At 34.8% G+C, this 23000-nt stretch overlaps 4 protein-coding genes and 2 non-coding genes across 7 annotated transcripts; 3 read left to right on the top strand and 3 right to left on the bottom strand.

Moving 5' to 3' along the window:
- Positions 1-1417: 1417 nt before the first annotated feature.
- LOC106438676 lies at positions 1418-8521 on the bottom strand. 2 transcript variants are annotated; one of them, XM_048776106.1, is made up of 27 exons: positions 8282-8521; positions 7949-8180; positions 7785-7873; positions 7233-7346; positions 6997-7143; positions 6141-6793; positions 5925-6049; positions 5760-5851; positions 5130-5352; positions 4990-5056; positions 4762-4910; positions 4622-4692; positions 4373-4546; positions 4219-4290; positions 4046-4147; positions 3881-3970; positions 3714-3789; positions 3536-3632; positions 3397-3466; positions 3133-3312; positions 2934-3056; positions 2762-2845; positions 2489-2673; positions 2269-2407; positions 2137-2196; positions 1844-1948; positions 1418-1758 (listed from the first exon to the last, which is right to left on the bottom strand). In XM_048776106.1, exons 1-27 carry the CDS (start codon positions 8384-8386, stop codon positions 1645-1647), a joined length of 3738 nt encoding a protein of 1245 aa, XP_048632063.1. In that variant the 5' UTR covers positions 8387-8521; the 3' UTR covers positions 1418-1644. The 2 variants fall into 2 exon arrangements, with proteins under 2 accessions (XP_048632063.1, XP_048632062.1); XM_048776105.1 differs by having other exon boundaries at positions 8255-8516.
- A 4215-nt stretch (positions 8522-12736) lies between these two features.
- On the top strand, positions 12737-14979 carry LOC106438677 (xyloglucan 6-xylosyltransferase 2-like). Its single transcript, XM_013879924.3, has 2 exons — positions 12737-13832; positions 14422-14979. The coding sequence occupies exons 1-2, from the start codon at positions 12816-12818 to the stop codon at positions 14797-14799; spliced, it is 1395 nt and encodes a 464-aa protein (XP_013735378.2). The 5' UTR covers positions 12737-12815; the 3' UTR covers positions 14800-14979.
- A 729-nt stretch (positions 14980-15708) lies between these two features.
- On the bottom strand, positions 15709-17153 carry LOC106438680 (glutathione S-transferase F2). Its single transcript, XM_013879926.3, has 3 exons — positions 16899-17153; positions 16485-16533; positions 15709-16385 (listed from the first exon to the last, which is right to left on the bottom strand). The coding sequence occupies exons 1-3, from the start codon at positions 17046-17048 to the stop codon at positions 15943-15945; spliced, it is 642 nt and encodes a 213-aa protein (XP_013735380.1). The 5' UTR covers positions 17049-17153; the 3' UTR covers positions 15709-15942.
- A 1919-nt stretch (positions 17154-19072) lies between these two features.
- Positions 19073-20492, bottom strand: LOC106438681 (glutathione S-transferase F3-like). Its single transcript, XM_013879927.3, has 3 exons — positions 20240-20492; positions 19811-19859; positions 19073-19713 (listed from the first exon to the last, which is right to left on the bottom strand). The coding sequence occupies exons 1-3, from the start codon at positions 20387-20389 to the stop codon at positions 19271-19273; spliced, it is 642 nt and encodes a 213-aa protein (XP_013735381.2). The 5' UTR covers positions 20390-20492; the 3' UTR covers positions 19073-19270.
- A 2001-nt stretch (positions 20493-22493) lies between these two features.
- On the top strand, positions 22494-22579 carry LOC125607799. The gene has a single exon (XR_007338865.1). It is a non-coding gene; the product is annotated as a small nucleolar RNA R41 (small nucleolar RNA).
- Positions 22580-22649: 70 nt separating this feature from the next.
- LOC125607808 lies at positions 22650-22725 on the top strand. The gene has a single exon (XR_007338873.1). It is a non-coding gene; the product is annotated as a small nucleolar RNA Z155 (small nucleolar RNA).
- Positions 22726-23000: the final 275 nt, after the last annotated feature.

Raw genomic sequence — 23000 nt, 5'->3', positions numbered from 1 at the left:
TCTATTTTTAATTTATAATAGAGTAAAAATGAATTTACTACATAAATATAATAGCTCATTTATTTTTGTTCATCAATCTATATATCCCATTAAAACAGAAGATCATTAGAATATAACTTAACATTTTCATTGAATTATTAATTTTAAAGAACAAATAATCATCATAAATGGTCTAAGATCAAAAAGACGATTATCCATGGATACTCCACGTATAAAATATAATAGATCGATCATGAAAAAAAAACGCATATACAAAACAAGTTAAATAGGCTAAATCCATTTTCAGAATAAAAGAAATGAGACGGATCAGTTGATGAATGGATGGCTCAAATAACTTAAATTATATGTAAAAATCATTTTTAGAGAAAATTATCAACGGCAAAAAATGTCAATTGTACATGTACAACCTGTTTTGACATTTCTAATTGACATTTCACTTTATTACTTTGGTCGCATATGTTAGTATAATTTTTTTACAAATACTTATTAATTTATGTCTTATTAATTCAAAATCCAGTATTATAATTTATTATTTAAGTTTTTAAGAAGTTTAAATAAAACATCAAATTATTTATACAGTTAAAACTTATAAATTTTAATAATGTTGGGATTATGATAACTTATTAATTTATAGCAAAAATTCATTTCGAAAATAATAGTATAGATTGATAGATATTGATCTAGTGAATCTGATCATGGTTCTTTTTAAGTTTGGTTACCTGATACTTTTGAACTAAAACCATCAATATCCAAAAAATATTTATTTGGACAAGCTTATTTAGACGTGGATAACCCATTTGATACCCACAAAAAGTTTAAAACTGTAATTTCCTAAATTTTATAATATATAATTCAGGAGTTTTAATCACTACGTCAATTAGTTATACCACTTACAAGTGAGTAAAAGTAAAGGAAGTTTATTAGTTTATGGTATTGTATAACTGATTTTGAAATCCAACCAAATTCTTGTTTGCTAAGAACGATCACTGATTTTGATATTCTTGTCAAGCAAGATATGGTTTAATGCAATTTATCATTTCCTAGTCATACGTAGCTAAATGTAGATGGTAGATTAACGACCTGTTGTGACCACTGACCAAGAAAATAATAGAACAGGGTCAAATTTTATATTTACAAAACGTAGTTATAATCGAGGGTCCTTCAAATGTTAATCATGTAATCTGCACAAAATCCCAAAAGACTAAATTTGATTCTCTGTGCGGAAACAGAAGATGTGTCTCGAGACATTTTAACATCACAGACTATCTGCATGCTCGGGATGCTAGGCTTGCACGGACTCGTAATGGACTAACCGAATCCCTTTTGCTGATTCTGTAGCTACGGATAATCGAACATTCACCATGGTTATCTCCCAGAGTTGAGATTAGGTCTTTAAGATCTGCCCAATTAAATAAAGTAAGCAAGAAGTATGTTTGTATCCTTAAAATATCCGAACCTCTATACATACGCATGTATTAGATTATACAGCGAATGTTTTTAGCTTCTTATGTTGAGAAAGAAAATGAATTAGACAATAAACCGAACAACACTCTTTTCTCTCTTCTGTACATAATTTTTATAAATTAAACGAAGGACCAAAATGAGATTAAAAACCAACAAATCTCTCTCCTCTCACTGTCTCTTCTACATAAAGTAGCTCAAGGACGTCTTCTTCCTTGATCCTCCTTCTCCATACAGCTCGTTCCATTGCTGAAGCTCGTTCATGTTCGATGAGTCCGTAGACACACTAGCACATACCTATACATGTATTTAAGATCATTTAATCCTTTTTCCATCTATATAAACACAATGCACACAAAACAATTGTTATTTTTCGAGCTACCTGTTCATGTGCAGCCTTGAAATCTGCCATTGTCAGTGAACGGATGTCTGTGCAGCTATACAACGGAGGCGTTGGACGGTTCTCAGCCTCAGCTGCAGTTTTTTCCTGAAGTCAAAACAACAGTCAGTATATAGATAATGAGTTTTGAGTAAATGATAATGTTCAAAAATCATTAGACGGTAATTACGCGTTATATAAGAGACTATTATTTGTTCAAAAAAAAAAAAAGAGACTATTGTTTAGAAGGACTCTATACGATTTTTAAAAGAAATGCATTAAGTTGGAAACCTAACCTTCTTTTCTTTCTCCAGTATTTCTCGAATTGGAAGATGTGCCGCAGTTACACAAAGATTCTGCAACCAAATGAGAGAATGTGAGCATTTTACAAGCCAAGGAGATTGAGATTCAATGAGACGAGTACATACCTTTAAGTCACTTCCTGAGTAACCATCTGTCATATTAGCAATCGCTTCTAAATCAACATCAGGTGCTATTTCTTCTTTAGAAAGAATAACGCTCAAGATCTTTGATCTGTTAGTCGCATCTGGAAGATTAACCATCAATCTGCAACATAGAAGTATGCACTCAGCAATAATTACAACATGAGGAATCATCTTTCATAAGAGACACAAAATGTAGGTTTACCTCCGGGGAAGCCGTCTAATAACTGCTTCGTCGAGGTCAAATGGTCTGTTGGTTGCAGCGAGTACCAGAACTCGTTCTCTATCCTTCGTTCTTAAACCGTCCCAGTTTACCATGAACTCGTTCTTCATCTTACGCATAGCTTCATGTTCCCCTGGATTCTCACGTCTTCCCAGCATGCTATCCACCTAAATAATAATGTTTTTTCAGCAATCATCAGAGATCAAGTAAATACATAAAAGATTAGCTTCAAAGAAGTGGCAAAACAGAACATACCTCATCAACAAAAATGACACTTGGAGCAATCTTGCTTGCTAAAGAGAAGACAGCTTTAACATACTTCTCTCCCTCACCAAACCACTACAAAGCATTCAAATTGTTAGGTGGTCAAATACAATCTTCAAAAGAAAGCATAAAAAAAAGATTCAGACCACTGTTGGAGAGATACCTTTGAAGTAATGCTGGACATTGAGATATTGATGAAGTTTGCGCCAGCTTCAGTTGCTACTGCCTTTGCCAGCATTGTCTTCCCGGTACCAGGAGGTCCAAACAACAGGATACCTTTCGTAGGCTGCAGTAAAACGTAATTTATATATTTGACTACCAGAAAAAGACAGAGAAGCAAACCGTAAAGCAATGAAAGGTACCTTAGTTAGCTGGCCTTTGTCAAATAACTCAGGTCTTTGAAGAGGAAGCATCACCAACTCCTTCAGTGTGTCTTTCACATTCTCTAGAGCCCCAATATCATCAAAGGACACACCTATATCGCTAGGGGGAATGACATCTGATAAGAGTTTTTTCTCAAACTCGTTCTCTGTCACAACATCCTGCAACAGCCATAGCAAAGCAACAACTCTCAGATCCGTAACTTACTAATTTAGAAGAAAAGATATGAAGTTCCATAATAATACCTTGAGGGATTTCTTCAGACTCTTGTTTTCGTCTTGAACGCCATGTAACATCTGCAGGCCATATGTAATGCTGCAACACATGCCAAAGTGTTATTTTCAAAATCTAAGTTGTATTTTAGTATATACAAAGGATGCTTACCTTTCTGCTGAGATAACAAGCTTGTTGTCTTTAACTGTAGGTTCTGCGCAGTTCATAAGATGGTGGCTCAAAGCCCAGCCAACCACTTTCTCAACACCTAAAACACACATATCAGTAATTGTTTAGTACCAAGGAGTAGATCAAATCAATAAAAAATAAGGTATATTAAGAGGCCTACTTTCAGATGGAAGGGTTTGATCTTTGATGGACAATGTTCCAAGGTCAGGACAATCCAGACGATTTTTAGTGAGGACCTGCGGGGATTTATTAACAAAAAACATTAACAAAAAAAAAAGAAGCTAGGAACGGTTAGATAGCTGAAGGACTTGTTGAGAAGATACTCACAGATAGGATGCCTGTTATATTAGCCTGAACCTTCAAAAGCTCTGTGTCACGGTCCAGCTTCTCCTTCCAATCCGAGAGCAAAGCCTCATCCTATTATGTCTTGAGAGCATAAGATAATGAAAACAAAAAATAACAAACGTACCAAAGTAAGAAGAAGGTTCAGACCTGAGGTAACTGGATGGCGACTTTGTTAGGAAACAGCCGAGTTATTTGTTTCATTGATTTAGGCGTTTCTTTGCTCCTATCATGCAGTTTACTAAAATTATCCTGCAAGATGATCTCAAAATCAGTTTCAACATCTCAAAAAGATACAAAGCGAAGTTAAGTTAGGTCCATACCGGGAATGCAAGATCTAGTAATGCCGTCTGGTTGCCACCAAACTTGGTAAACAAGAAACCTCCAGGATGGGACTGAAAAAATAACAATAAAAATTTATTAACTGTACAGATAGAACAAAATAGAAGCAGAGAAGATTTCAAATGAGTTTCCTACTTTCTCCTTTCGGCTGTCCAACTGGGTTTGTGAGGCCATGACAACAATATTTTCCGGTAAATTCTCAAACTTGCTCTTCAAGGTTGCATACACATCACTGTTCCCAACCAGAGACTTCTCAATATCTTTCAGGAACAGTATTAATGACCCTCCTTCACTCTCACTAAGTGCGACCTATAATATGAGTCAAGTGGTCAACAAGTAGATAGAGTAGTAGTACTCCACATGACTTAAGAGAGTAAAGTATACCTCAAAGACTTCATTAACGGCGAGTTTGTCAGCATCATCACTGGAAGAACCATCTAACCGAAGTGAGGTAGCTGCAAACACAGAATGATATTAGTAAAAATAATATGTTCTTTTATGGGTCAAAGTTGGAAATAGCATACCAGCACAAAAAAAGCCATGGTCTTCTTCACACAGGCCACCAAGATCATTGCCATCTGGTACAGGCCTATCAAATCTAATCCCAACTTTTGATGAGCAGTTGTCTTCAAATGCAAGGAGTACTTTTCCCTGGAAACCAATGCTCGGTCCCCTATTAATCAATACCAAAGAGAAGTGTTAGAACTGAGTTTTGAATCTGTGAAAGACTTCGAAAAAATCATAAACAATACCTAAGGGGTGGGCCTTGAAGAGAAGAAATAGCAGAAGATGAAGGACCTACATACTTTACTCGGTCACCTAAAAATGAGAAAAACGCAGGTTCAGTAACAGATGAAGATTGGTACACCAAAGAATGTTAAAAGCAACATGCCTGCTTTAAATATGTAACTTTTAGAAGTTGCTGTTGACACTTCTTGCTTTGGCAAAGCCTGAGAACTCAATGTTGAGCCACCTGTTATATCAGCGTCTACACTTGAAGTTGGTTTCTTATGCTGCAATGCTTGTGCGGCCTGAACAGCTCGCTTAGCAAGCATAGAGAGCCTTTCACGCCTAGAACCGTCTTTAGAAGATTCGGCTTCCTTTGCGGGTGATCCCTATAGCCATCCAGAAACAGCACAAATCAATGACAGATAAACACTGTGACAGATATAACATCTTAAGCTATTTGGGAACAAAAGTCAGTATTACCGCTTAATACAAACTTGACATGAAATATTTTAATAACTAGATGAAGACCCCGGACTAATATGCATCCAACAAATTTTAATTTTAAAGTTAATTTTTTAAAAAACATTTAAAAAATCTTAAATTAGATATAAAATATAATTAATATTATAAATTATCTAATCTAGACAATTGATGTATTAAATTCTTTTTTTTTAATTTAAAAGTGTAGCTTTTGGATCAAAAGCTTCTATCTAGTAATAACCAACTTGACATGAAATATTTTAACAACTAAAACAACTTTAAAGAGAAAGTAAAGGGAAACAGGGAATATTACCCCGGGCAACAAAAGAGAGTCAACGATCATCAATTTGGCCCCAAACCTTTTTGCAAGCGCTTTTGCCAACATTTCCTGATATATCTCAGATCCTAAATACAATTCATAAGGTAAAACGTTGTTAGAATATTAGGCATCTCAAACCAAGTACTAAAGCCTCATTACCTGCTGGTCCAGAGAGCAAGATACGTGGACATGTAGTAGACAAGTCTGATGCATACTTTGCAAACTTACTTCCACCCTCCATATGGACATACATCGACGCTATCAAAACATCCTTTGTCGTAGCACTGAGGAAAAATTCAGAAATTGTTTAGGCTATAAATCATCAAAACGCAAATATATGGTAGAGATATAACATAATGTATATAGCAGCCAGACCTTAGAAAATATGGGAAGTCCTCCAAAGAAACATCTATATCTTGACCATTGAGTACTCCTTCTCGCAGGCTATCCTTAAACGCCTGGCGTCTAGTTGATATGGTAGATGAAAGATCATATTCCTTAAGGAGTTCTCGCACTTCTCTTCTCTCATCCAGCAGTTTGGAGATGCCCCTTATATCAACTGAAGAAGGTTCCCCAAGGAGGCGCAAGATTGGTCTAATCTCATAACCAGAACCAGGAGCATTTCCATCAGCAGCTTCTTGAAAAGGATCCAATCCACTCCCATCGGCATTCAGATTCTCGTTAGCATCAGCAGTTTTCTCCACAGAAGCAATATCAGCATGATCATTGTTACTATCAGCATCGTTCATCTCGGTATCTGAGACGCAATCGTTGCAATTGGAAGGTACCACAGGAGCCTCCTGATTTTGCTGCTTTTTAGCAGATTTAGCAATTGGTGGTAGGAGATGGAAGTTGCGGTACTTTGATAGAGAGGCTAATATAGATGCTCCATCAGCAGCTGAGGAGTCTCCTGCTCTTGTCTCAACGTGGACTCCTTTCAGAGGTGCACCTCTAGCTTCACATACACTCACTGAAGAAGCTCTGTCAGGAGCAGCAGCTAGATTTTCATCTTTAAGAGGTTGAAATATCTAGAAATCCGTTAAAGAAAAGTTACCGAGAAACCATTGAATTTTTTTATATGCCCTATCGACTGATTCAGTCGGTTTCAGACTTCAGAGTGATGGACTGATTACCACACTACCTGACCCGAGTTTGGAATGACTTGACAAGAACATTATAGATAGCATAAAAGCGAATATAATAAATTTTCACACAACTTTATAAAGGATACGTAAGCATGTCTACCAAAATTGGTGAAGATGACCTCGTCACCACCACGAAGATGAACACAAGTACTTTTCTGGTAACACTTGCCATTCACCTGAACGACAACTCCATTCCCTGTTATCTCCAATGTTGCAACCGATGGACCTCCGTGCTGCACAATCATTATGTAAGAAAAAAAAAGGCTTTTGTCCTTTAAGAGACTGAGATAAAAAAAAAAGGGGGCAACTAAGATGTACTTACATCAGACTGCTTCAGCTCACACAGGGTGCTGGGCATAGATTGGTCTTTGATAGATAAATCACATCCCCGGCGTCCAACAGTGAACACAGGGCCCCTCATGATACGGTGTGGGTTCTGAAATTACATAGAAACAACCATCGGGACAGTTAGAAACAGAAGTATCGTAGTCCAGAAAAAAAAAAGTAAAAAAAGAGTCCCAAACATGACAACAGACTTCTGTCCGAAAAAAAATAAAAGAACCAGACATGAAGACAACTAAAACTCGTTCGGCAAGAACTGAAAGACCAAACTTTTACTAAAAATATTACACGAACTACATACTGCTAAACTTTTACTCGCAGACTTGTAGACCAGAAAAGTCTCAGACAAAAGAACATACTTCTGTCGGAAAAATATAAAAGAACCGGACATGCAGAAAATTGATCTGAAAGACCAAAACTTTACTAAAATTATTACATGAACTCACACTTCAAAACCCTAAAGGCGCAATTCGCAAACAAGTAGATCAAACCCAAAAAAAAAACAATCACGAAGAAACTAAACTTGACACACCTGAGAATACTGAGAAAGTAGCTTCGCCCATGGAGCCTTAGCTCGCTTCTTCCCGGCCTTCGACTTCTCACCATCCGCCACCACTTCACCTAAATCCACAATTAAAACATCAGAAAAGGATAATTCTTTCTTAAAAGACAAAAGCATGAGACAGAACATCAAACCTGCTACTGCAGGTGTCGCCAAGACATCAGCTTCAGGGTTCGCATCGGCTTCAGGAGAGATCTCCATCACAGGCACATCAGTCAAAACAGGCTTCTCCGCATCCACACCTTGCGGATCAGAGGATCCAAGCTCCGGCTCTCCAGACTCCGATCCAGGATCCGAAACCGGTCCTTGATTCTCAACCGGAACCTCGCTCGCCGACGAAGACCCCGCCGGTTCCGCCGCCGCCGCCTAGGTTATCAAAACATCAGATTCGAAATTAAAAACAGAAAAAAAAACTCAGATTCGGAACAAGAGCTACGTACAGATTCAATAGCAGCATCGATCTTGACCTTAGATCGCTTGGTGGGGCGAGGAGATGACGACGACGGTTCAGGGGAGGAAGAAGAAGAACAGAAACGCTTGGAAGCGGATGAGCTGCGTCTCGTCTCAACCATATCTCACGATTTTTTCTCAACCTCTCTTGTTCCCGATAGAGAGAAAGGAGAAGGATAGAGACGAAATCGAGAAAATAAAAATAATCAGAGAGACTTCGTGTAAATGATTACTCCTAAGGTCAATTTATATAACCTGCAGCTTTATTCTATGTATTACTATTATGTGTTTGTGCGTTAAATTACATTACTGGTCAAATATAAAAATAACTTGACCGTCTTATATCCACATTTTAAATTTAATGTTTTCCATTCCAATATATACACGTTCAATTATCATTTCAATGTGAGAGAAAATTTTAAAACTTATTCCATATTCATTTTGTGTGGTTGATGTTGTATATCTGTTTTTCCAATTAAATAAACGTCGTTTTAATAAAATAAGGCTAAAGTGTAGCTCAACAGTTTTACGAATTTTAAGTATAGCTGATTATATAGCTGATTTGTTGACGGAAAAAAAAAGTATAACTGATTTTAGTTAGAAAATCTATATGATAGCCTTTTTAGTTTATTTTTGTAAAAAATAGTTTTTAATGAAGAAAATAATCAAAATAAATTTTATTAAAAGCTAAAAATATTTTAGGTTAACTAATTTAGATTTAAGGTTTAGAGTTAATTGGTAGGGTGGTAGGGATATGGTTTCAGATTTTAAAATAATAAAAACTAAAAATTTCAAAATAAAAAAAAAATTATTTTGATCATTTTTATGGTTATTTTGTGACAAAAACTTAAAAGATATTATCTGAAAGAATTATCTTTTTAGTTGAATATTTTAAATTATAAATTAATATTATTATAAATTTACTGTTCAAAATAGTGATGGCTATAATTTCTACATCACAAAGTCATTACAAATCGGGTAGTATGGTAATTGTATTTTTATAATGAAATTTTTTTATTATTATTTACTTATAGAAACTAATAATTCGCTTTTTACTAGTTTCTTTAAGAAACAAGAAACCGAGAGTTAGATCCACCTGTGCAATACGTTGCATTTATATAGACAGATAAGAAGGTAAGATTCTTCTACTTGCTTTTTCTGGAGATTGACTCCACTAAGTCAAACCTTTTTTACTTACCACATAAACACAATGAATCAGTGTAGTCAAAACTTTTTCTTTTAATCAATCTAAGCATACTAGACCATTATATAAACATAGATACACGTATTTTGAATGTTTTTTTTAACTGACATTCAATGTTGAAATATGTATATATACTTTGTTACGTTTAAATAGGTTTGAAGGCGTAACCGATAAGAAAGAAAAAAAAGTAAAAATTATGTGGATTGTTGGGAGAAAATCTCAGCCAAGCTCTACTCTTTTTGAAAACATTTAGCTGAAATAAAAAGTCAACTGTAAGTCACATATATTGATTTTGAATTTCAGTGGTTAAAATCAGTAACGTTTGACCAATGACCAGTTACACGAACGCGTGAAGAATCTTTTATAGACGGGAAAGAACCGAACAGGTTCACTACTACACACGTCTCGATGAACACCACTTGGGGTCTGGGCTCGTCTAAGTGTTGTTGTTGTGTTAGGCACGTGTGCGTGTATACATCCATTGATCCATGCATGTTACATCACGTGACCTTTTGTAAATTCGTTTTTTTTTATCGTAAGATGTTAATTATTATACCACATTTCTGAGTTTTGACAGACGATACAAATTTGAACTAGTGGCAGAAATAGAAAAAATAACAAAATACAAGAACAACTACGGACAGTTAAACAAAAAAAAAACGCTACAAACAACAACAAAGCAATAGACCAAAGCAACAAAGCACAATGATAACATGATTGATAATGAGACGGGCTCAGACCCACCAACTCGGAAACTAGACGAATAAACTCGGAAAAAGACCCTTTAACCTTGAATACTATGGTTTCTATAGCTCCAACAGCTACACAAAACGCTCCCAAATGAAGAATTCAAGCTCTAGCCCAAAGCAGGCGAGATAATTGAACTCACCAGTGGTACAAGGAAAAGTTGTAAGCCTACAATGTCGTTGTTCAGCCGTTTAAGCCGGAAATTACCTCATCCATAGTCCACCTAGTGTTTAAGGGTCAGTACGGAAACCAACACACGACCGTATACGGGCACCCATATAACCACAACCCTTATAAAGAAGACATATCAGAGACGGAGAATCCTCCTGAGGAGACAAAACTATAGCCAAAATCTGAAACTTGTTGTCCAACTCTAACGCACCAAGTGTACCCACTTGAACCGTAACTGACCACAAGCTAAGAACACAAAGCTACTGAGATTATTTGAGAAGAGTGAAGAACGCAGCATGCCACTATCACCGACCAATATTTGATCTGAGAAGTGTCGAGCAATGACCGGAGAAAAAGACTGAGCAATAGCGAACCAGAGTAACTCAAGCACCAACCCGCTACCACCGGGGAACACGGAGAGGCGGACCACTCCACATGCTGCAACCACCAGAGAACACATTGGCAACACGCCAACACCATAAAGAAAGCAAAGAGACACATAACCTACCAAAATCCGGTGAAGCAAGAGCCCCAACTCCACACGACAACTCACACGACACACATAAGCAACACCGAAGACCGAAAATTGTCATTTCAATATCTTTATATTTCATTTGTTATATTGAACAAAAATTTCTTTCAATATTAATTAACAATATCTTTATATATTTGTGAAACACTTTTAAAATATTTACATACATATTCATATGCACATTAAAGTGAGTACCTATATAACTAAATATTCACGTAAGTGATGATTCTAATTCAGACGCAATATACAATATTATTATTTTTAATTCTTCATTCACCATTAACCTAATTGTAACGAAATGATTTGTCTTTATAATTTTCTTTTGTTTTTCTTAAAAATTATCTAGATTTGATTTTATTATGAATGCGTTTAGAAATTATAATATAAAACGATTGGTTGACATCACGATTGTCTAAAATTTTGATAACATGAAACCAAACAAATACTAATTGGCTTTGGTTTATCACCAAAAAACCAAAAATCCTCAACCATTTTTAACCGAACAAACAAAAATAAATATGAATTTAGAAATTAGTTATATAATAGGATATTAAAACCTGAAAAACCAACCCAAAACCGAACTAAGACATAATGTCTTAACATCTTAAAAATAACAAAATTAATAACATCATCCTGCGCAAAGGCGAGGATTACTACCTAGTTGACTTTTATAACATAAACCTTTTTGGTATAAATGAAAAAAACAATTCATAAACCAGGAGAATAAATAAAGTAAAAAAAGAAGTATTGTGGTAGCCAACTAAACTTTAACTAGTAACTAACCATAAGATTGGGAAAAATATCTATAAATTTTGGTTCGATTCATTATCTATTTTGACTCAAATAAAAAAAATCTAAATATCTGTAATTCTACAAAATAAAGCAAATCTTAATATGTAATATCAATAAAAATGAAATAAATCACAAATACTAATATTTTTAAGAAGGATATGAAATATGATATGTTATATACATATATATATATAATCATATAAATATAATATTTTATATAAGTTTTACAATATTATATTTATTATATTAGTTATTATAATTTTAAAAAGTAAAGAAAATTGTATTTTTGTAATAAAATATTGTTATTTTATCTTAATTTTAGGATTATTTATTTATTTATTAATTGTAATTTTATTTATACTAATCGAATCGGATATATGTTAAAAATTCCAAAAAAAATCTAGATATTTTAGACACCGGATTTTCAAATAGCTATAGATCAAATATAATCGAATAGTTGGTTATTCAAACAAAATGGATTAGATCGCGAAAACCTCAAGAAACTCATATATTTGATCCGAGCCCAGCCCTCTTTAGCCCCTTTTTTTTTTTTGTCAACCCCTGTTTAACCATATCCAACATGTTGAATTCGTTTTTCCTATTTATGTTCCCTTTTGTTTTCAACCTTTTTTCTATTTATAAGAAAAAAAACTACTACAGTATTTCTGTTGCACGAAAAAAGAACTACAGTAATATTAACGAGTTGACTTTTCAACGCGCTCCGATATCTCGATTCATGTTGCATCAACGGTCAGGACCATATATAACAAGTCACATACCCTGATATATCGCCACGTGTGACAAACACTACACTAACACACAACCACAACCGACACAACCGAGTAAAAAATCAGACAACTTAAAGTTACTAACAGTAGTACTGTCCGAACGCAAACTCTTTTGTAGTAACTTTGACAAGTAACAGTGTCCAAAAAAAAAAAATCAAATTCGAATCTTTCATTAATGGAAAACTCAGATCTTCTCTTGACCTCAATTAGATAATACTAATAAACAGAGAGATTCTCTTTGACCAAAAAAAAAAAAAAAAAAAAAAAACAGAGAGATTCTCTCTCTCTACCAAGAAGACGAAGTAGATTGGATAAAGATGATCGAGAGATGTTTAGGAGCTCACCGGTGCCGGAGAATCCAAAGAGCTTTACGCCACTTAAAGGTGACGGTCCTCTGTCTCGTTCTCACCGTAGTCGTCCTACGTGGCACAATCGGCGCCGGTAAGTTCGGTACACCGGAGCAAGACCTCGACGAGATCCGTCAGCATTTCCAAACATCTCGTAAACGAGCTGAGCCTCACCGTGTTCTCGAAGAAATACAAACCGGAGGCGGCGGAGGAGGAGGAGATTCCGGCGACGGTGGCGGCGCCGGGAGCAATAACTATGAGACGTTTGACATCAACAAGATATTCGTTGACGAAGGAGAAGAAGAGAAACCCGACCCGAATAAACCGTACACTCTCGGACCCAAGATATCCGATTGGGACGAGCAAAGATCCGACTGGTTAGCGAAGAACCCTAGCTTCCCCAACTTCATCGGACCAAACAAGCCACGTGTCCTCTTGGTGACCGGTTCTGCTCCGAAGCCGTGTGAGAATCCTGTGGGAGACCATTACCTCTTGAAGTCGATCAAGAACAAGATCGATTACTGTAGGCTTCACGGGATCGAGATATTCTACAACATGGCTCTGCTCGATGCTGAGATGGCTGGGTTTTGGGCGAAGCTGCCGTTGATTAGGAAGCTTTTGCTGTCTCACCCCGAGATTGAGTTTCTGTGGTGGATGGATAGTGATGCGATGTTTACGGACATGGCGTTTGAGCTTCCGTGGGAGAGGTATAAGGATTATAACTTGGTGATGCATGGATGGAATGAGATGGTTTATGATGACAAGAATTGGATTGGGTTGAATACTGGGAGTTTCTTGCTTAGGAATAATCAGTGGGCGCTTGATTTGCTTCACACTTGGGCTCCTATGGGTCCTAAAGGGAAGATCCGCGAGGAAGCGGGTAAGGTTTTGACCCGTGAGCTTAAGGGTAGGCCGGTTTTCGAAGCTGATGATCAGTCTGCTATGGTTTATCTCTTGGCTACTCAGCGAGACACTTGGGGTAATAAGGTAATAACTGAAATTTGATTTGAGATTCATATTGCCTTAGTTGTTAAACCAATATATAAGTCTAGTAGTCTACAGCATCTCTTGATTACATAAAGATCGGTTTTTCGCACATAAATTGCAATGTGAGTTGCATCTTGTTGGTTTATAGCGTCTCTTGATTATATCAGTATGAGTTTTTTCACTTACAAGTCACTATGTGAGTTGCATATTCTCATAGGAATTGGATTTGTATTCGCAAATGATAATGTGAGTTGCATATTGTCAGTTTATGACGTTTGTTCATCACAAGAAGTTTTAATTTATCATCCAAATCACAACGTGAGTTGCATCTTGTGGTTTTATAAAGTCTCTGATCACATAGGCATTGTAATTTGTATCCACAAATTACAATGTGAGTTGCATTTGTTATGTTTATAATTTGTTTCATCATAAAGTTTTAATTTATCACTGCATATCACAATGTGAGTTGCATCTTGTTATGTTTATAACGTTTCTTCATCACATATTTATCATCACAGATCACAATGCGAGTTGCATCTTGTTATGGTTTTGCGTTATTCTTATTTGAGCTGCTGCATTGCTGTTATAGGTATACCTAGAAAATGGGTACTATCTTCACGGTTACTGGGGAATACTTGTGGACCGATACGAAGAAATGATAGAAAACTACCACCCGGGTCTAGGTGACCACCGGTGGCCATTGGTGACTCACTTTGTCGGTTGCAAACCATGCGGGAAGTTTGGGGACTACCCGGTTGAACGGTGTCTAAAACAGATGGACAGAGCCTTTAACTTTGGGGATAACCAGATTCTGCAAATATATGGTTTCACTCATAAATCTTTGGCTAGTCGCAAAGTAAAGAGAGTGAGGAACGAGACTAGCAATCCGCTGGAGATGAAAGACGAGCTCGGGTTGCTTCACCCGGCGTTTAAGGCTGTAAAGGTACAACAAACCAACCAAGCTTGAATACTCGGATCTGCGGCGTTTAGGAATTTGTGTTCTGTTTCTAGCTATATTCATGTCTTTGCTTGTTGTTGTAAGATGGGTGGAAGCAAAAGTATTGTGCATAGACATCAGTTTGTTTCTCTCTCTTTTTTTTAATCCATATTTCAGAAATCAATAATAATCAATGTTAACTGAAGAACATTTTTAACCTGCTTTCAAATGTATCTACATCTAACAACTAAATAGTTGATTCTTTTAGTATACAAGATGTCAAAAGCATATTGGATACATCAATAGAGTACTGACTTACTATGGTTTGGGAATTTATAGCATCATTTGGGTCTCTTTAGTTCAACCTTCAGCGTATCAAAATGTGAATACAGAAAAAAATTAATTAGAAAATTTTCAATAAATTTGGCATAATTTTTTAAAAAATCTAACCTAAATTTTAATATAGTTTATAAGATTTAATTCTAAAATTTGAGATCCCACAAAGGCACAAAGCATGGAGACTTTTAAAGATAAGAACGTTCAAAGTCTTAGCTTAGCTTCTTTGCTGAGAAAATAAGGTAGAAAGTAAAAACACTCGCAAAGACTAATCAAATTGTGCATAAAAAAAAGACTAAAACTGAAAGTCTTTGTATGATGTATAATATTCTCAGTAATAACTCTGCGGTACATTGCAACCTTCGTATTAATTAACTAATACTCCTTATCCATGTGTTTCATTTTAACTGTCGTTTTGGGTTTGTACACGGATTAAGGAAACAACTAATTTTGTATATTTTCTATATAAAAACACAATTAACTATACACCTAACCATATTTCAATTAATAGAAAAATAAATTACTAAATAAAATCAATAAATGTTGCATTAAAAGTCGAAAATGACACTTATTTTGTAACGAAAAAAAATCTCTACAACAACATTTAGTATAAAACGTAGGGAGTATTTTTTATTATAAAAGAGCTTGAAGATTAGACAGATAGTTTTTGATTGAACAAAGATCTCTCAAGAACACACACATGACTGAGAATAAAAACAGAGAAAAAAACAGAGTACTGAGGAATTGGGCAATGAAGCAGCCACTTATTTACTCTTAGCATTATTACTGTAACTGAAGCAGAACTATTTTGTTTTCTTTTTAGTTTTTAGAAATTCCTCACTGAAGGATCTTCTGTGAAGCTGGCCTCTTGGTGATCTCAGCCACCCACTTGTTGACATGTGGACGCTCGGTGAAAAGCTTCTTGGTGGGAGTTTCAAGCAAGTATTGAACCGCAGGAATGTGGTGAAGATCGGTCAAAGTAAAAGTGTCACCAGCCAAATACTTGAACTCCTTGAGCCTAGCCTCGTATACATCAAGGACCTTGGCTAACTTAGCCTCTTCTTCGGCGACAACGGCTTGGTCTGTGGTCAAGCCATAGATGAGCTTAAATACATGTTCCCAAGCAAGCTTTGACGCCAGTGGGTCGAACTGGTGAGCTTCTACTTGCATTCCCATGGCCATGATTGCATATTGGGCCAGGTTCTTGGAGTCAGGCTGGAGAAGGTTGGTTCCTTGGCCTTCGTATCGGTGAGCTATGTACTGAGTAATAGCTCTTGATTCTACACAAAAGAACCAAATGATGTTAGTGTATGTTTCTTCTTCCTACGCATATAATTTTCAAATCAGATTAAGATTGAAGATCATGAAAACGTTCATACCGAAGAGCTTGAGGTCTCCATCTTCAAAGGCCGGAACTTTACCAAAAGGCTGCAATATAAATAAAAATGCAAAACATTCAAGATTTAGACCAGATTCATCAGAGTGCTGGTCTTGTACTCTTGTCTTACAACAACATATATATGTACTCCCTACGTTTCGTTTCATATGTTGTTAAGGTTCTTTCACACAAATTAATAAAATCATTAAATTTTCTATTATATCCCTAATTAGTACACTATTTTATTTATTTTTTAAAAATTAATGTGCTGAAAGATAGGAATTAAAAGTGAAAAAACCATCAAATATTTGCACTGAAAATATAAAATGTCATTTATAATGAAATAAAATTTAAATTCTACAACTACATTTAAAATGAAACGGATTTAAAATGAAACGATTAAGTATATACTTACGTTGTGGGATAGGAAAGACTCTGTCTTGTGCTCACCGTCCTTGAGGTCGACATGAACGAGCTCAAAGTCGAGGTTTTTCTCGTGGAGGGTGAGGAGGACTCTTCTGGTGGAAATGGAAGCAGCGTGTCCGAAAACTTTGATACCTGCCATTGATACAAAGAAACTGTTTTAAGAGATGTGATGTTTGATGTTTGAAGGTGAATGTGATGAAATAAGACACAAGTGGTGATGGTATTTATACAAGTAAAAAACAGAGAATTTTTGTGCATTCTCATTAATGTTACATATTATTCAACTTATACACAATGCATCTACAAGACCGTCGCAACCAATATTGACTTGTCTTTCTAGAGGTTTTTTAAAGTTAAATTGGATTGAATGAAGTTTGTTTATAAATTTGGTTATGGAATAAAGTTTTTTTCCTTCTAGATAAAGCATTCAATGTCATCAGAGAGAAGATCAAACAAGTCTGTAGTAACTGCCAAATAACTCAAACTTCTTATAACTTTTATTCAATTACGGTACTACACTGATGAAAATATCTAAAGAAATTTTGAAAGTTACTTACATAACATGATTTCTCAAAAAGTATTTATTTTAGAAATATTAAATAATGTTGTTGCTTTTGAAATTGACTTTAAGAAATAAGTCATATATTAGAAAGTGAAACTAAAAATATTATTTTTACTATAGACCTATTTTACATAATTTTTTAAAATATTGATATCCATTCATGATCTTTTAAAAATTTATTAGTTATTTTCATTTATGCACCTTCATATTGATCATTTTTAGTTTTACTTTAAGAATTTCTTTATTAAAAAACAAATATCAGTAATACAAAAAATTATGAAAGTAAACTTACACATTCTTTTTTTCTAAATCTTACACATTTACGGTGAAGAACTAAACTAATGTTCTTAACATTAAAAAAACATATGTAACTCAATATAATCCACAAAATTATTAACTTGACTAATACAAATTCTTATACCTAAAATCAAATATCTAACTCAAATATTAATATGCTATTATTTATAGTAATATTTTATTAATTTTATACATTTAAATTATGGAATTGTTTAAACATATTAATAAATTGTCACAGTTTATTTTATTTTTTTAATTCATATACATGCCTGACTGTTTACAAGATTATATTTATATTAATTCATGTAACTTATTAATCAATACGTTAATTTTTTTTATTTGATTCTCAAAACAACATATATATTTACAGATATGAGATAACAATCAAACTAAATGAAAATAAAAAATTACTATGGTCGATTTTAAAGAAGTAAATAAAATCCAATATACATAAATAATAATTAAACATACTTAATATTATATCCAAAATCACATGTCTAAAAAATTAACATAGTACTATTTTATACATATAAATTACAAAATAATTTAATCTTAAATTTTAATAAATTATTATAATTTATAATTATTTATATCTTTGTGCATGAGCGAGAGATAATCACCTACTATGATTTATTTAGAGATGAGTAAAACTAATTTCATAAATTAATATAAAATAGTACAATATCGGTAATTATTTTCAATTTTTTTTTTTGAAACTTAGGCTTTCAAAAAATATTGTTGTACTATCAAATATCTTTATATCTTCTTAATGCTATCATTATTCTTGACCGTTGGATCTATGTCGATATTATGATCTCCCATTATTCTTTTTTGGTCCCTTGAACGCCATGGGCCGGGATGATGACGTACAAACTCTACTAACTAAAAATGATATTTCTTGGTAAAGTCAATATGTGAGTATTGTAAAGCTTCTAACTTTGGGATGACCAGATGCTGTAAGTATATGTCTCAGTCTCTGCCCTCGATTCATTGGGTAGCTGTAAAGTCAAAGTGAGGGATGAGTCAAGCAACACAATGGAGACTAAAGATGAGATGGGTTGCTTCACCTAGCGTCTTAAAAGGGGTTAAGGTAAAAAGCAAATCCAATTTGAGTGATCTGAGCTATGCTTTGTTTTTAGATTTCTCTTTCCATCATGTGTCTTTACTCTTTACTATTGTTTATGGAGTCAAAGTCTTAGGTCAGCTTGCAAAGGTAGAAAGTAAAAATTTGCAAAGACTAATCAAACAAAGTCTTTGTGCTCACTAATCAGTAACTCTGTAGTCAAGACATTGCAACCTTTGTATTAAATAAGTAACTAATCTTTTTATTATAGAAGAGCTTGAAGATTAGATAGTTTATGATTCAAGAAATATCTCTCAAGAACACACACTTAGTTATAACTGAGAATAAAAACAGAGTACTGAGAAATTGGAAATGAGGCAGTAACTTATTAACTCTGAGCATTATTACTGCGACTGAAGCAGAAGCTTTTAGTAACTTATCACTGAAGGATCTTCTGGGAAGCTGGCCTCTTGGTGATCTCAGCCACCCACTCGTTGACACGTGGGCGCTCGGTGAAGAGCTTCTTGGTGGGAGTTCCAAGCAAGTATTTAATCGTAGGAATGTGGTGAAGATCGGTCAAAGTAAAAGTGTCACCAGCCAAGTACTTGAACTCCTTGAGCCGAGCCTCGTAGACATCAAGGACCTTGGCTAACTTAGCCTCCTCTTCGGCAACAACGGCTTGGTCTGTGGTCAAGCCTTTCTTGAGCTTAAATACTTGTTCAGAAACAAGCTTTGCAGCCACTGGCTCGAACTGGTGAGCTTCTACTTGCATTCCAATGGCCATGATGGCGTAGTGGGCTATGTTCTTGGAGTCAGCTGGGAGAAGGTTGGTTCCCTGGCCTTCGTATCGGTGAGCTATGTATTGAGTAATGGCTCTTGATTCTACACAAAAGAAACAAATCATGTTAGTGAATGTTTCTTCTTCTTTTTATGCATATTGTCAAATCATATTTGAGATGATCTGCGAAAACGTTCGTACCAAAGAGCTTGAGGTCTCCATCTTCAAAGGCTGGAACTTGACCAAAAGGCTGCAATATCAATCAAACGCAAAACATTCAAGATTTAGACCAGATTCATCAAAAACGGGCAGCTAATTCGGGGGACAAACGGTACGGCCGCTCCGGGCTCAAATCCATGTCTTCATGTAATCCTAGTAGTTAAGTAGTTCAACTTTTTATATATATACATTATTTTTATACAAAAATTAAAGTTTGATTAATTAGACTGAAATGACCCAAAATATTTTATGTGTATAGTTTTGTTTTTTTTTCATGAAATTTACAAAAATATTACTGATTAACTTTTAAAAGTTAAAAAAATTAAATAAACATTAATTATAGGAGCTTAATTTTTTGCCCGGTTCTGAGTGTTTATCCTGTCTCACAACAACACAGATAGATATACTTACGTTGCGGGCTAGGAAAGCCTCTTTCTTGTGCTCACCTCCCATGAGGTCGACATGAACGAACTCAAAGTCGAGGTTTTTCTCGTGGAGGGTGAGGAGGACTCTCATGGTGGGAGCGGAAGCTGGGTGTCCGAAAACTTTGATACCTGCCATTGATTTTGATTACAAAGAAACTCTTTGAGAGATGTAATGTGTTTGATGTTGAAGGTGAAGGTGATGAAATAAGACACAAGTAGTGCTGGTATTTATACAAGTAAAAGGCAGAGCATTTTTTGCATTCTCATTAATGTTATAGTATTATTTAACAGATAAGTAATGCCTCTATAAGACCGTCGCCATCAATATTGACTAGTCTGCTTGGATGATTTTTCAAAGTTGAATTGGATTGATTAACGTTTGTATATTTGTTTTCACATTTGGTTATAATGATGGAAGTTTTTTTGTTCTTCTAGATAAAGGATTTAATGTCATCAGAGAAAAGATCAAACAAGTCTGTAGTAACTGCCAAATGACTCAAACTGCCCCCTTATAGTCAAGCAAGCTTCATCTAGTAGTAACATGACATCTCTTGACGCTTGGTTATTACCGGTTCAGTCTATGGGCTTTCCCATTCCGGTTTAAAAGATCTCATTTTGATATAACAATTGTTACTGGAGTGTTGAAGAAAGTGGTTTGGCTTAGTATGAAAAAATGAATAAAGAATGATAACCAAATATGTTAAGAGGATGAAGTTTTCAAAGGTTTGCTTTCCTTTATCTCTATTCTTTTGTTGACAATATGTAGAAAAATACACAAGACGACAACAGAAAAGTAAACAATTGGTAGCCAATCAGATTCCCTTAAGCTGTCCTAAAAGACCTGTCAAGCTTGTCCATTTCTCAAATGCACTAGCCGATGACATAAACGCGAGCTTAGATAACTCTATGTCGGTTCTTATTCACTGTGTAAGCAAATTAAAACCAAGTTTCAAGAAGATCTTTACTATGTTTTAAATGGATAACTAAACTCTTTTGAATGGATAAGTTAGAAAGGAGAAGAAGAACGAACCTGATGTAATAAGAGAGGAGTTGAATGTTTCCACTTCTGTATTCTCATACGGGCTTGAACTCAACTGTCATTAGAACACAAGAAGGAGCTTCAAAAATACACTTACATATCATTGTTCTCAAAACCAAAAAGAAATGCTTTTAGGTTTGGGAACCAAGATGAAAATGACAAAAATAGAAATTAAATTTGTTCACAAAAGAATTTAAACTTTTCCATTTGTTCTGATTACTCATGTAAGTAACGTTGGAGAAAAGCCAAGTAAACTATGAAGGAAACAACGCAAAGAGAAGGCACATTTGTCCTTAGAAGAGTAAAACTTCTCCATCAGTTTGTTCTGATTACTACTTCATGTAGTTTTGGAAGAGAATAAATGGAAAACAAAAGTAGACTAGGATTTAGTGTAAGAGGCACTGGATCAAACCAATTACTAACTACGAAGACGGCTGATTGTTAAGGTTACTGTTACAAGCTTTGCAATTTTCTCAATACATAGATAAAATAACAACAACCAAGTTCTGCAATACACACACAACAAAGATGTAAAATTGTCTCAATCTTTTTTTTCGATAGACTAGGCTGTGTTTTCCTCCCATCACTTGCTCTCACAATCTCATATTTTTTTCATTTTTATTCACAGTCTTGAATTTCTTGGTGAAAGTTTCAGTAATTTGATGGTTTAACGAAGATTTATTAATTTTTTGGGTTTTGAATATTGAAAAACACGATTTATTAAATAATTATGCATATTTACAGATGAAAGACTTACATGTGATCTTCATAAGGGTGTAAGTAAAATTGGTTAGATGTGAATTTGATTCGCATAAACCATATAAAATTATATGTTGTAAAATTGTATATGTAATTTTTTTTATAATTATAATACATAATATATAAGATTTTTTTTAAAAAAACTTATATTTCTCCATGCTAGTAGATTTAAAAACTGAAACATTTACAAGGCCCATATCCAAGACTTGGAGTCTCAACAGGCCCGACCCAATTCTTTTCAAAACGTAAACCCTAGCTACCTCCATCGTCTTATATATATTGCCGTCCGCGACTTCTCCCAACTCAGCGATTACAATTTAAAGCTGATCCAGCCATTACATCTCGTCTTTCATTCCACATTCTTGTTTCAATGTTTCGTTAAACTGTTTTCAATTTTGGCTTTTATGGGAAAAATTCTCATCTTTTCGATTTCTGGTTACTAGTGAAGGCAGTGATGATGAAAATCTACCTATTTTATGAGTAAAACTCTGATTAGAAATTTTACCAATGGATCCTTCTGAGCCTTCACTTTCAACTTTTTAATTGATTTTTCCTGATGATTATTTGATTTCTCTTTGGAGTTCGGATGAGAAAGAGCCAATGACATGATGATAACGATTGTTCGGAAATATTATGTCGACCAAAACTCAGACTACAATTATCTGATCTTAATGGCTTCTTTTATCTTATCTCCTTACACAATCCTTTTGTTAGTTGGGACATAGATTGTTTGGACACGGTTGTATTATTAGACTTACTCGAATTTTTATTAACTGAATAGGAAATTATTATAACAAAAATTTAACAGTCCAAATTAAAGCTTCTTCTACCTTGACTCATAACTTGCAACGTATGTGCACGGACGAAATAAAGTTATTATCTTTTGGACAGCTAAAAACTAACTGGTTCTGTCTGCATATACCCCACAATTGTTAACAGACAATTTTCA

The sequence above is a fragment of the Brassica napus genome, chromosome A3 (genome assembly GCF_020379485.1).
Source record: "Brassica napus cultivar Da-Ae chromosome A3, Da-Ae, whole genome shotgun sequence".
NCBI lineage: Eukaryota > Viridiplantae > Streptophyta > Magnoliopsida > Brassicales > Brassicaceae > Brassica > Brassica napus.
This window is presented reverse-complemented; position numbering and strand designations above follow the sequence as displayed.

What these genes read in the sequence shown, in the direction of transcription:
- LOC106438676 (XM_048776105.1), bottom strand. Translation starts at nt 8,386, where the DNA reads ATGGTTGAGACGAGACGCAGCTCATCCGCTTCCAAGCGTTTCTGTTCT. An exon ending in CTTGTTATCTCAGCAGAAAG is followed by an intron (nt 3,467 to 3,535) that starts GTAAGCATCCTT and finishes CATGTGTTGCAG; the next exon opens with CATTACATATGGCCTGCAGA. An exon ending in ACAAAGGCCAGCTAACTAAG is followed by an intron (nt 3,057 to 3,132) that starts GTACCTTTCATT and finishes GTTTTACTGCAG; the next exon opens with CCTACGAAAGGTATCCTGTT.
- LOC106438677 (XM_013879924.3), top strand. Translation starts at nt 12,816, where the DNA reads ATGATCGAGAGATGTTTAGGAGCTCACCGGTGCCGGAGAATCCAAAGA. An exon ending in GAGACACTTGGGGTAATAAG is followed by an intron (nt 13,833 to 14,421) that starts GTAATAACTGAA and finishes TTGCTGTTATAG; the next exon opens with GTATACCTAGAAAATGGGTA.
- LOC106438680 (XM_013879926.3), bottom strand. Translation starts at nt 17,048, where the DNA reads ATGGCAGGTATCAAAGTTTTCGGACACGCTGCTTCCATTTCCACCAGA. An exon ending in AGTCTTTCCTATCCCACAAC is followed by an intron (nt 16,534 to 16,898) that starts GTAAGTATATAC and finishes TTTATATTGCAG; the next exon opens with CCTTTTGGTAAAGTTCCGGC. An exon ending in TGGAGACCTCAAGCTCTTCG is followed by an intron (nt 16,386 to 16,484) that starts GTATGAACGTTT and finishes TCTTTTGTGTAG; the next exon opens with AATCAAGAGCTATTACTCAG.
- LOC106438681 (XM_013879927.3), bottom strand. Translation starts at nt 20,389, where the DNA reads ATGGCAGGTATCAAAGTTTTCGGACACCCAGCTTCCGCTCCCACCATG. An exon ending in AGGCTTTCCTAGCCCGCAAC is followed by an intron (nt 19,860 to 20,239) that starts GTAAGTATATCT and finishes TTGATATTGCAG; the next exon opens with CCTTTTGGTCAAGTTCCAGC. An exon ending in TGGAGACCTCAAGCTCTTTG is followed by an intron (nt 19,714 to 19,810) that starts GTACGAACGTTT and finishes TCTTTTGTGTAG; the next exon opens with AATCAAGAGCCATTACTCAA.